Raw genomic sequence first — 14,104 nt, 5'->3', positions numbered from 1 at the left:
CAGTAAGTAAGCTATTAGTAACTGGTGTTTGAAATGAAATTGGTGACTTTTCCTTTCATCTGCTTTTTTCTATTCTTCTTTATTCTGAACTGCTATTCCTCAAAAACATAAACAAAATCTTACAAAAATGTATAAAAGTCTGGTTTTATGCAGATAACAGAAATCTCTAACCAGGGATCTCTTTTACAATTTCCATATTCATTTTTTCTTTTTCTTTTTCTTTTTCTTTTCTTTTTTCTTTTTTTTTTTTTTTTACTGCATAGCTGATATGTTAATCTCTCTGAATTAAACAAAGTTTTTATATAAAATCAGGGCCAAAATGTGTGAAATTTTTGAAAAACCTTACAAAAAAATAATCATACTTTACCCCCTGACTGGGTGAGCTGCAAGACACTGTGGCTTATCGATTCCGTGGATAATTGAAGTTTTCAAAGAGCCATCTAGTCGTGCCACATTAATTTGTGTTTCATCAAATTCGGAGCTAACCCAATATAAATTACGTGAGACCCAATCCACTGCTAGCCCTCTGATACTCTGAATATCTGTAAAACAGGAAAGAGAAAATTAAAAGTGAATGAAGTTTCTCATCCTTTTTGACTTTCCAAGTAAGTTATTTTCTGTTTCAGGGAAAATTTAATTTACACTTTAATTTGTTAGCTAAAATTGTACAAGATTGTAATCTCATTCCCTTATCAGCCCTTCTTAAAGCATGAATAATCATTAATGTCTTACTGCTGAGCCATTTGAAAACCTGAAGCAACAATTAGCATTGAAATTACACTAACATTCAATGATTCACTAGTAAACACTTAGGAGCAGACTCAGGAAGCCGTCTTATGGGCCAAGGTGACCAAAATTCAAATTAGAGTAATAGCCTCTCCAGTTGGTAGCACATCTTTCTAGTTAGGAAAAAGTACTTGTGGGCCGTCAACAAAAGGGCTGTTTTGTGTTTTAAAGTGCCAATTTGTTCCTGAAATGAAATAAAACAATTCAACTTTCCTAAAAAAAAAAAAAATCACGAGTTGAACATCTTTCAAAATAGATAATTAACAGAAATTGACTGAGATACGAGCAAAGAAACAAAATCCTTTTAATATTCCTCCAACGTGAATTCTACAGAAATTACTGAAATCTAATTAAGTTTCGATTCATTACAGCCAATATGAATATTTGGGTTGTTATTCCTTGATTATTTAATTAGGCATCTTTTTAAAAATGATAGAATTTAGGCTTAAATGCAATTGTATGCTTTAATTAAAGAAACAAATGAAAATCAAGTATTTAAAATGATGGATTCCATAAAAATCTTTTTAATATATTTACTAGAAAGTCTTTTTAACACATTAACCTATAAAGTAGGCCAGCTTAGTCCCCCATCTGTGGCTCTTGAATAGTTTAATTTGGTTTTGTCTTTACTTCACAAAGTTTTGTTACTGGTAAGTATACTGAAACTGTAGGGCTCTTTAGGCCAGTGTTACTCAAATTTATAAGACACCCGGAGATTGTTAAAAGGAAGACTGATTCAGTTGGTCAGAGGAGAGGGTCTAGTATTCTGCAAGTCTAACCAGCTCCCAAGCACTGCTTCAAAGCAGTGGTTCCAATCCACATGCACCAGAGCAGCTGTTGCTTAGCTTTTCAAACCATGTCTTCCATTTTTATCATTTTTAAAAGATGCCATGAGGCTAGATTTTCATATGAAAGTGAAACCACCAGATTTGTGAAATTTGCTAATTATTTCAAAATTTAAAAGACCAAAATAAGACATGGAGACTTTGTCAACCCAGTTCTAGGTTGGTCATAACAGTAGTCTGGGCATGGTAGGATCTGCCCCACGCTTATGTCCTCCACTCTTGGCAGAGCCTATTTTCTGCTCAAAAATCCTCCTACTATTTCTAAATAACATTTAGTCACAGCCCCCTGAGGAGATATTCTCCATATTTCAATTCTCCTCTAATCAACAATCTCTCCTCTGCAATTTATCTGTCATCATTAATTTACTGGTAAATTGGTGAATCTTGAATGTGAGCTTTATTTCTCAACCCAACACTTGAAATGTCTTTTTATTTTCAGTTATCCTCACCAGATCCCTCTTTTTCAGAAAAAGTAATACAACACCTCTGTAAAGCTAAATCTGCCATGTCTGATACTTATTTATTTGCCTCACCAAGGATACTTATTCCTTCCTCTCCTTCCCCCCTCTGGACGTAATTGGTTGCTGTGAGACAATCTTGCATTTATAATGAGAAGATTTGGCTTTATGTTCTAGGTTGGGTGCCTATTTTTTTTTTCTTTAATCAAGTCACTTAAATTTCAACCTCCATTCTTATCAAGAAAATGAGGCTGATTACATATAATACACAGGATTGCTGTGAGTTTCACATTAGATGATGTGTATTTAAGCAGTTTAATGCAGGGTTGAGAGGTATTTTGCCAATCCAGACTTAGTACTTTATGTATTTTTACCCTGGGTTGCTAGGTATTGGCAAAAATAACTACAATATGTTTTCATTTCCTCTAAAATACATGTTACTCAAAGGTTTTGGTTTTTTGTTTTTGGCTCTTTCCACTGCTCAAAATTTATTTCTGATTGACTCCTAATCACATGGTTTAGAGAATACGTTGCACTCCTAAATTGGAAAGCACAGCCAAATGTAAGCTATTAATACCTACTTAGTCCTTGTCAATTCTCTGGTTCATGCTCTTTCAAATCTATTTCTGTCTTTAATATTGCAATAGCATCCAGTCTTTTTCCTCATGCAACCAAATGATTTAGTTGCTGCCAAGTTATTTTTCTGACTGGAGAGCTCTGCATCATGACCTTTGTTTGTCCCAAAGATATTCAACAACTTCCAACCACTCAGAAAGTGATGTCTAAATTCCTTACCCTGGCTTTCTATATAATCTGAATAGAACTATGCTTCCAATTTTATTTTTCACTATTTTTAACCAATTACCTCACACTTCAGTCATACTGATGATTTCAGATTTCCAGACTTGTCCTGACCTTTCTAACCAATAGGGAATTACCTGTACCTCATACCTTATCACATCTCCACTTACGTGAATCTCATACAAAAATAGTCCAGCTGATAGGCAATATCACCTTTCAACCACAAAAATCTAATCAATTCTCCTATATACTCCAGCTAGAAAGTTTGTCTTTATCTACCTAACACAACAGGACTATATCTGGTCAATTTCTTTGTACTTAATGAATTAGATAATTATTTGTTGACATAGTACTACTCTCAATATACTTCTTGAGGGTAGGAACTTAGCTAATCTTTGTAGCTTTCCTCCCCAAATGTATACAACACTGCTTTCAACACAAATATGTTTAATGAATTGATGAATAAATTCATGACATGAACAATCTGTAATTTTAAGGATATCTGAGCTGAGTTAGAAATATCAGATAAGGTCCTCAAGTTTATTCTTAAGAGTAAATACATATCTAAATACATACTTACCCAATATTAATTTTCATGCTCTATCCTTACCTTTTTTTCTATCCACTAGATTAGAGTTTCTCATTTTCAACATTAAATCTAAAATAGAAATGTTGTCTTTTTTCCTTTTTGACCATAACTAATACACATCTATTGTGTTTGTTTGTTTGTTTGTTTGTTTGTTTTTAAGTGACCTAGTAAATTCACTATAAGGGTAGGGAGAGGTAAAAGCTCCTCTATATTTGGTGAATTTTGTTTCCTTGATTAAAATATTGAAATGATAAAATCTGACTCTTAACCTCTGTTTTCAAGTCAAAGACTTCTGAGCAAATTTCTCAGAGGGTACAATTTTCTATATTCAGGGACCCTTATCTTTTGAACTAAAATAGATTACATATTTTGAAAAGCCCTTCATTGCAATTTGTTCTCTGAAAAATGATAAATTGTAACTTTTAAATTATTTATCAAATTCACAAGACAGGAAAGTCTCTAAGTGCTAACACAGACTTGTATGTTAGCTAAAACCTTAAAGGAAGGCAAATAGGAATACAGAGGCTGGTGCAGCTACAGGGACAAAAACTTGGGAAATCAAATCAAATGATAATCTAGAGATTTGTGGATCTGGAGATTTGTGGATAGTTGCTTAGTACAGTGAGTTCAGTCTTTAAATGCACAAAGACTAGGAGAGCTACACAAGAACAATACTAGGTATATTAGAAGGGTAGATATTATTACTGATAGGTGAATGGGAAAAAAATCTTCCTGCCTGCTTAAAAAGAATAATAACTTAAAAATAAAAACAAAACTTATTTTCTCTGTTTTTTATTCCTCTGGGTACAGAAAATAAAACACAACAAAACCAAACCAAGCCCAAACCAAATAACACAAATAAGCAAAAACTTTAAGCATAGGTCTATACTGGAGTAAGAAATTACTAATTTATAAACAAGATATCCACTAGTTAGGTAGGGGATAAACCAAATTCAAGTGATTTATAGTTTGTAATGACTCCTCCTTTCTCTAGCAGAAGCAAATTCAAATTCCCACTTTTGAGGTCATCCTCACTATCAGAATAAAAGATAAAACACAAAAAGAAATGAAACATAAGACCAAGAGTTAAGAGAAAATTAACAACAGATTTAAACCTCCAAATCCTACATGTTTTTATATTATTTTGCAAGATAAAGAAAAGTGAGTGGAATATTTTAAAGGAAAATATTTTGAAATAATAAAAAAGCCAGTAATTTATTTATGTATTTATTTGTTTGTTTTTAAAGATTTATTTATTTTGTACAGAGAGTGTGTGTGGGTGAGGAAGATTCCTCTCTGAGTGCAGTGCAGAGCCTGATGTGGGGTTCAATCCCATGAGCCTGAGATCATGACCGGAGCAGAAATCAAGAGTCAAACACCCAATCAACTGAGCTACCCAGGTGCCCTGCCAATAAGTTATTAAAAACAAAACAAAACAAAACTCTTGGAAGACATAAATGCAAACCAAAAATTACTTTTAAATATTTGTTACATGATATTAAAAAAGGAACAATTAATTAAATGGATTAACCAGCAGCTTAGACACAATTCAGCCAGTAAACTGAAAACAAATTGAAGGAGTCAGCCAGAGCCTACACAGAGAAGCAAGGAGGTTAAATGAGTTGGAGAATGGATAGTCTGGTAGATCTAGTCAAAGTTTCCTAAGGAAGGAATAGACTAGGTTAGAAAAAAATGGTCAGAGATAATATTTGAGGGGTTTTTCCTCCCTAGGCTGATGTAAGACATGATCCCATAGGAGGCACAACAGACTGTAGGTGGCTAAATAAAAAATAAATTGTCATTAAGACAAAGAAAAAATATTAAAAACATCTAGAAAGAAAAGACACACCATCAAAAAAAGAATGATAGGTAAACACAAGATTCTCAAGAGCAATAAAGAATGCGAAAGACGGTGGAATAATACCTGCAAAGTGTTGAGAGAAAATAACTCAACCTGAAATTTGTATTCAACAAAAGTATCTTTACATCTACCTGTGAACAAAACAATTTCACTTTTAAAAAAATGAGCAAAAGGACTGAAATAGACATTTCTCCAATGCATATGTAGAAATGGCCAACAAGAAGAACATGAAAGGATGTTCAACATTACTAATCATTAGGAAATGCAAGTCAAAATCACAATTAGAGATCATCTCACACCTGTTGGAATGGCTACTATAAAAACAAAAACAACCACCGAGTTTTGACAAGGATGTGGAGAAACTGTTACATTTCTATGTCGGTAGGAATGTTAAATAGTGCAGCCTCTGTGGGTAACTGCATGGCAGTTTCTCAAAAAAATTAAAAATAGAATTACCATATGATCCAGAAATTCCACTTCTGGGTATATACCCAAAAGAATTGAAAGTAGGGTCTTATAAATACACTTATGTTCACAGCAGAATTATTCACAGTATCCAAAAAGTACCAACAACCCAAATGTGCATTGATGGATGAATGTATAAAAATTGTGATACATACATACAGTGAGATATTATTCAGCCTTTAAAAAAAAATTCTGACACTTGCTACAATATGGATGAACCTTGGAGACATCTTGCTGTGTCAAATAAGCCCTTGACAAAGAGGCAAATGCTATATGATTCCACCTAAATGAGGCTCCTAGAGTACTTAAATTCATAGACAAAGGAAGTAGAATGGTGGATACTTGAGGAGTAGAATTATCAGGAGTTGTGAGGAGCGGATATGGGGAGCTGTTTTTTAATGGCTATAAAGTTTCAGTTTTACAGGATGGAGAGTTCTGGAGATTGATTCACAATGTGAATGTACTTAAAAGTATTGATTTGTACACTAAAAAGGGTCAAGATGATATATTTTATGTGTATTTAGCTGTGATTAAAAAAAACTATCTTTCAAAAACAAAAGCTAAGTTAATGTATTTTCAGATACTATATCAGATTATCACTAAACTAAAGGAACATTAAAAGACCTAAGTCAGAGAGAAGAAAAATAATGACAGAAAAAAAAAGGCCTTAGATGAAAGCGGAATGGGGTAATTAAATAAATTGGTCGATGTGTAGATAAATCTAAATGGAAAACACACACACACACAAATACACACACACACAATGTCTGTCAATTCTCTGATTGTGAAATTTCTTTCTTTTTTTCTCTTTTCCCCCTCTCTGAGTGGACCAGCTTACACCAGCATCTTGTCCGAAATTGGAGCAAGAAGGAGGAGATCCAAACTCTCATAAATTTCTGAGGCATCTTGTTATATCTAATCAAAACTCATTTGAGGTGGGTTTCTGGGCAATTATGTTTCTGTTCTTAGGGACAAAGTGGGTTTTTTTTTTATTTTTTTAAGCAAATTTGTAACAGCTTCCCAATGCTTCCTCAAGGGAACTTTGTAAATTCTAAATATTCTATTTATTAGCAACCGTGAGAAACTGTAGATACACACACATATTAGTATATATAAAACATGGTGTACAAATTCATGAAACATCCATAAATCCACAATCCAGCTTAAGAAATAGAATATTACAAATAATGTACGACCCTTCTATGTACATCTTCACTAAGTTTATGTTTCTTCAACTCTGAACAATTTAGTGTTTATTATTGTCTTGGTTTTGTCAGTTTTAAGACATGTATGTGTCCAAACCTACACTGTTTTGTTGTGTTTTTTTTTCCCTAGAGAATTTGAAGCAGAATTGCAACTTTTTCACTAATCATATCTTAATCTCCTAACCCTATCATTATTGATATTTTATAGGAACAACTTACTCCCAATTTGGGAAAATGTCTGAAGTGAGGCTGTCCTTTTATTCTCATTTGGATCAATGTCTCCAACATCTTTCCAATGATTTGGTTAACTTCATCTCTCTCCCAGACATCAGATTTGATTATTTCTATATCTACCATACCTTGATATCTGTCACTTTCTTATACCTCTCATTGTTTTAGTCTAATTTTTGCTCTAGATTTAGAACATTTCTTTTTTTCTTTTAAAGATTTTATTTATTCATGAGAGAGAGAGAGAGACCGGGGGGCAGAGAGACAGGCAGAGGGAGAAGCAGGCTCTATGCAGGGAGCCCAATGTGGGACTCGATCCTGGGTATCCAGGATCAGGCCCTGAGCTGAAGGTGGCACTAAACTGCTAGTCCACCTGGGCTGCCCCAATTTAGAACATTTCTTAACCTTACAGCTGTATCCTTATCTATTTTTTTTTTATTCTTCAGTCTTTTAGATTTCCACCTAATTTATCTTCAAAAGAGTTTGAATCACCAATAACTAGCTGTAAAAGTCTTCAGTGGTTTCCCATTGTCTTTGGGAGAAAAAAATTACAAAACTAGCTCCTCATCCTGCTGTAAGACCCTCTGTGCTCTGCTGTCACATTAACCTTATAATTTATTCTTCTTGAAGGTCTAGCTACTGCTCACTGCTTGTTCTTCCCTACATATAAAGTGTCCAGGGCTTGTGACTACTGATATGGCAACCTGGAGTGATGGAGCTACCATTTACCCTCAAGGTCTATTTTGACTACTTCCTAAGTGAGTACTTTGATGATTCCATATAACTTAATATTCCTCGTGCTAATTTTCTAAGTGGCTTACACCCTTATTAAACTCCATATTTCATTCAGCCTTATACTTTAGTTGTTTATATCTCATTCTTTTACTAGATATGAAGCTGTCTGAGGTTATAGACTGTCTTAGCTAAATAAAGCCATCTCCCCACCCATCTAATGTTCCACATATAGAATCCACATATAGAATTTCCCTATGGGCCAGGACATCTCGGTCGCTCAGTGGTTGAATGTTTGCCTTTGGCTCAGAGTGTGATCCCAGAGTCCCAGGATCGGGTGCCATATCAGGCCCCCTGCATGGAGCTTGCTTCTCCCTCTCTCAAGAATAAATAAATAAAATCCTTTAAAAAAAAGATAAAGAATAGACATAGGGAGTTTGGCTCATTTAGCATTTATTGCTATAGATACATAGTTCTTAATGAAATGGCATTTATAGGTATGGTTTTGTCTTTATTCTTTCTTTCTTTCTTTCTTTCTTTCTCTCTTTCTTTCTTTCTTTCTTTCTTTGTCTTTCTTTCTTTTTTTAAAATTTTTCTCTTTTTTTAAATCACAGATGTTGACATTCTTCCACTGAAAAATTTCCTGGGTGAAAATGAAAATTGAAAATCCTATTCAGAAATAGGCAAAACAACAGATGTTCCCTATCCAAATTTTCTACTTGAATTCAAGGCCTGGTTCCAAAAACTAGATCTCACTGTTATTACTGACCTGTTTTCATTTCCTTCGTTCTCTCTGGACCAGTTTTCACAATAGTTTTTTTTTGTTTTGTTTTGTTTTTTTTTACCCCCCAAGCATTTTTATTACTGGGTACAATTAAATATGGTTTCTTGCAAAATAGAGGGAATGAATCAATCTTTAGTACTCACTTACAAAATAATGTTTGGCAGAAGTAGATAATAATTTCAAATAATAAAAGGAAATCTACTTTGAAATGGGTCCAATGAGATTCAAAGTATCATTGAAAATTAAATTTTACATAGTAGCAATGTGATCAAAAGGTCTACATTTAAAGAGGCTTATATTTTTGTAGTTAAAAAAAGCATATTATATGATAATTCCCTACCATATAAATGAATGTTCTTTATAAACAGATACACTTCTAATTTGTATTAATCTTCCTTTTGTTCATTTTAGCATCTGCTTAACAGTCCAGTTCTTTCAGATAGTACATGATTCTAGAACTAAAAGAATACTTAGTTCAATCAATGGTACTTGCCCAAAGTTGAATCCTTAATTTTCCAATGGTGAACCATTCACTTTGCCCTAGAATAATCAGATACATCAAGAGTTTTTCCAATAAAAAGTGACTTTTTATTGACAGCAGCCAGGAATCTCATACAGCTGCCAACCTATCTCTAAAAGCTTTTTCTTATATTTCAGAATAACCAGTAAAACTGTTGTCAGTGGGATGGATAACCCATATACTTCACTCATGTGCTACTAGGTGAACTGAGCAGAGTATGCTGAGTGTATATTAAGTGAACATGGGAAAGAAATATTTGTACAAACCATGTGGTTATAATAAAGTTTCTGCTCTCTACTTGCTGAAGTTTCTCATTTGCAAAAGAAAGGGACTTTTGGTGGGAAAAACAGCATAGCTTTAGAGTCAATCCAAACTTGGATCTATCAAAGCTCTGGTATTTCCTAGCATGGCAAACCTGAATTAAATGTCTCCTTATTTTTAAAAACAGAAAGTAACAATTACATCAAAGCACTATATGGGGAATAAATGATAGATAAAAGCAGCACAGATACAAATGTAAAAACTCAACTATGTAACTCCCAGTGTATATAAGGAACTTTAAGGTCTAATAATGTCTTCTTTTTTCTTACTATGTTAATTGGAAGTTAATTTCTTGCTATGTTAAGTTAGAGTTTGCAGAGGACAATCTTTTTATTTTTTTTTAAATTTATTTATGATAGTCACACACACAGAGAGAGAGAGAGAGGCAGAGACACAGGCAGAGGGAGAAGCAGGCTCCATGCACCGGGAGCCCGATGTGGGACTCGACCCCGGGTCTCCAGGATCGCGCCTTGGGTCAAAGGCAGGCGCTAAACCGCTGCGCCACCCAGGGATCCCCGCAGAGGACAATCTTTTATCCAGTAAGGTATAATCATGGGCAGTATATAAGTACTCAGGAGAAGCAACTGAGCATTAAAGGACAATACCCAGCCCCTTAGGATGAAGTCCCAAATTCTCTTATTGTAGGGTAATAAGCATGACAGGAGCTCTAAACATACACTCTTGAGTGTGAATGTGTCTCCATTATTTCCTCACTTTGTTTCTGAGAGAGTTTTAGCTTTCACAAGCTTAAGCTTTCTCATCTGCGGAATGAAAGTAATTCTTAATAATAGGTTTGTAAAGATTACATAAGATTATAGTGCTTGCCACATTAATGGCAGCTAGTATTGTTCATCACATCAGAAAAATAAACCTGAAAGCATCAATAATTGAAAAATATCTGGACCAAGCAGTGACTCAAGGATAAAAATTAATTACCACCAGAGTCAGGGTGCAGACCACTAGCAAGAACATTTGCCACGAATTGTTAGCTATTGGGCAGCCCAGGTGTCTTGGCGGTTTAGCGTTGCCTTCAGCCTAGGGCATGATCCTGGAGTCCCCGGATCGAGTCCCATGTCAGGCTCTCTGCATGGAGCCTGCTTCTTCCTCTGTCTGTGTCTCTGCCTCTTTCTCTGTGTGTCTCTCAAATAAATAAACAAATATTTTAAAAAAATGTTTTTTTTAAAGATTTTATTTATTTATTCATGATAGTCACACAGAGAGAGACAGAGAGGCAGAGACACAGGCAGAGGGAGAAGCAGGCCCCATGCAGGGAGCCCGACCTGGGACTCGACCCCGGGTCTCCAGGATCGCGCCCCGGGCCAAAGGCAGGCGCCAAACCGCTGCGCCACCCAGGGATCCCTGTTTTTTTTCTTAGAATAAAATATTTTTGTTTTTTGTGAAAGAGGCAAATATACATATGATAATAAATATTTGTTAATTTATACAATGTATGCATCTGTAGTCATGTGTTAGTATTTATGCTTATAATGAAGTGTACTTTGTACAAGTCGTGTAACAAATAGCTTGTGTTGGTAGTACATAAATTAAGGACAACTTAGTATATTTGGATACAGAGAATTGCAAGGCAGGTGAATTATTTCTCAAGCCCTTTATGAAGGCTTGTCCCACAGAGCTTCAGAGTTTTCTCAGAAAATGGTCTGTATGTGGCAATAGACAAATGTAGAGACTGATTTTTGAAGCAAGTTTTACATTAGACTTAGGCTAAGGAAGATAAGGAAAGAAAGACTCTCTCAAGAAAAAGTCCAGTAGAGGAAGTACAGCAAAGTGAGAAAATATAGAGGCCAACATTAGGAAATAAGAGAAAGGTCAGACAGATGCTCACAGGGAATCTAAAAGATGAAAGGATAAAATAAAGTACAATTACTGGCAAAATTTGAGATACTTTGATGAGCTCACAAGCTGAACTGTCAAAAGTTCATCCCAAGCTTTCTATTAATGGAAAGATAAATCAGTCCTTAACAAGGTTTCACCCTGGAAGAAAGGAAAAGGAAAAGGCAACATCATTCAACTTGTAGGGTAGCCAGAAATGAAGGACTTATCTTTGACAATGCCTATTTCTCAAGCTTCATATCCAATTAATTAAGTTCCTTTATATTTTCACTCTTTTATATTTCTATAGTCCTTTCTCATTTCTCTATCTCTGTTATTTTCTTTCTAGTCCAGGTTTCTATCACATCTTACTAAAACCACTATACCAGCCAATGAGCTGGGCTCCCAGAGTCCGTGGCTCACCTACCCCTCCACCTCAGACCTCTTCAATTCTCTACTAAACCTAAAAGCTAGAACAATATTTTCCAAAGGCAAACCTAACCATATAGCTTCCCCCCCCCCACCTTAAAAGACTTCCTTGGTTCTCATTAGTTTCAGTACTAACATAAAAATCAACAACTTATAAAGACTTATAAAAACTATATTTAGTTTCTATTTATTTATCTCCATCAGCTTGTATAGTGTGTGCCTCTTGTTTTGTGCTCCATGCTATTCAGCCAATATTGCTTCTCCTTCAATTTCTTATAATATATAAAATATTCCAATATTTGTAAAAATGATTGAATTAATGATTATTGATCCTAATGAACATATGTATTAACTGTTATTATAACTGTTATTATAACTTAGGAAAGAAAGAAAATAGCATTGCTCAATTTTTGGTTAATAGTTATAAACAGAGTCCCCTAAATGAGAATAAGTCTTGTGATTTTCTCAAAGACAAATTTATCAAATTACTATTAGCTACCAATCTATAATTATAGCCAGAAAATTTCCTCACATTTTTGAGAGCTATAATATCTCTTACTTCATGTAATTCACAAAGCCTTTTCATAAAGATTTCAGAATTCATGATAAAATGCTTAAACAATTTTCTGTTACACTTTGATGAATTTCTTATGAGGAGATCACCTGTCAGTCTTAGAAGGCACCTAATATACTTTAACTGATATTTTAAGATGTTTAATAACCATTACCTAGTCTAACAATGATTATCCATTTTTTCCTCTCCTCTGTAAAACATCCTGAACAAAGAGGAGATCTTTGCATTCACCTTTTTATAAAGGTTCTTCTCTTATGGCAAGTTTGAAATAAATATTTGAACAAGCTTCTAACCAGTTCATTCAAGTTGCTTTAATAGAACTAAACTTAGATGAGTAAAGATCTAGCATAAATAAAAGAGCACTTTAGTGGTCAAAGGCTCTCAGATCTACTAGTGATACTCAATCCAGCTTTATAAGTATGATATGTAGAAACTCTTGAAAATCTGTGAATTCAAAACCTGCACTTCTTATTGCTTTCATTAAGAGATTGATCATTCCTCAAATAAGGTCTGATTTAAAATTTTTAGTATGCTTCAATGCATGAGAGTGTGATGTATCTGTATGGATTACTGATCACCCTTTCTTCTATCCTCTTCCAAATCACTCTTTCATGCTTATGAAGCATGACATTGAACTGAAACTGTCTTGTTTGGTTTTGCAATCATGGAAAAAAGCAGTTATTCAATGAAGATACACTAAGCTACTGATAACAACAATAACAACAACTGACCCAGAAATCACAATACACCAAGATTCAAACAAAGGCTAGGATAATTCAATGCTAAATATTTAAAGTTCAACTACTGCATTTGCATATATGTCTCACTTCACTTCGAATATATTTTCTACTTTGGGGAAAGTTACTTTTTTTTTTAATAATTACTTTAACGACATTTACCAATAACCTATGATTCAAAATGCTAGGTCAAGAGGTAGACAGAAATAAGCTCCCTGTCTTATTTGTGTAGTCTAGTTCTGTAGAAATTTATGTAAAAAGAAGTTGATAATAAGTTTGAGTGAGAGGAGAAAATCAGTCCTTTCCAGTATCCTATATTTTCTGTATGCACAAATTACTATTCCCCCATCACCCCATCAGCAAAAAGGAGTCTTCAAATATGTTTGTTTAGAAGTCCATAAATTTTAAGGATATCCCTTTTAAATTTTTTTCTTCTTTTGAAATGAAATTTCTAGTTATCAAACGACTATGTGCAACATAATTATAGCATTCTACAATTGTAAAGACATAGCATATTATTAAATCTCTGAATAATCAATTCCAACTTTCAATTAACAACATAGAAGTGGATAATAAAAAAGAACACAAAAGAGACTTGTGATTATTACAAATTGAATAACTTTTAAGTTGAAATGTGCAATACTCTTACCTCTTGAAATAACAGTTTCCAATCCAGTTCCATTAATAAAAGCCCGTTTAATGGTTTGTGTTTTAATATCTGTCCAGTATAAACGTTCTTCAGATGCATCAAAGTCTATCACAGTAACATCATCAATATCAGGGACCGTAAAGGCCGTGATAAAGTTAAAATATGGATTATCAATATCCACTCCTCTGATTTCAGAACGCCTTGCATATAGAAGAAATTTTTTCATTTCTAGAAAAGAAATAGCAATAAATGTTTTTCCTTTATAAGTTTGGCAAGTTTGAAGCAGTCTA

General features: G+C 34.1%; 1 protein-coding gene across 1 annotated transcript in view; it reads right to left on the bottom strand.

The window, feature by feature from the left end:
- The window catches only part of LOC129514645 (low-density lipoprotein receptor-related protein 1B), a 1,831,349-nt gene that overhangs the window by 547,980 nt on the left and 1,269,265 nt on the right, over positions 1–14,104 (bottom strand). The window contains exons 29-30 of the mRNA XM_055333402.1: positions 13,815–14,042; positions 368–542 (exon numbers count right to left, since the gene is read on the bottom strand). Coding sequence (XP_055189377.1) covers positions 368–542; positions 13,815–14,042 — 403 coding nt within the window. The remainder of the gene's footprint in view (positions 1–367; positions 543–13,814; positions 14,043–14,104) is intronic.

The sequence above is a fragment of the Nyctereutes procyonoides genome, unplaced genomic scaffold (assembly GCF_905146905.1).
Source record: "Nyctereutes procyonoides isolate TBG_1078 unplaced genomic scaffold, NYPRO_anot_genome, whole genome shotgun sequence".
Taxonomy (NCBI): Eukaryota; Metazoa; Chordata; class Mammalia; order Carnivora; family Canidae; genus Nyctereutes; species Nyctereutes procyonoides.
Note: the sequence above shows the minus strand (reverse complement) of the source record. Positions and strands in the feature narration are given on the sequence as shown.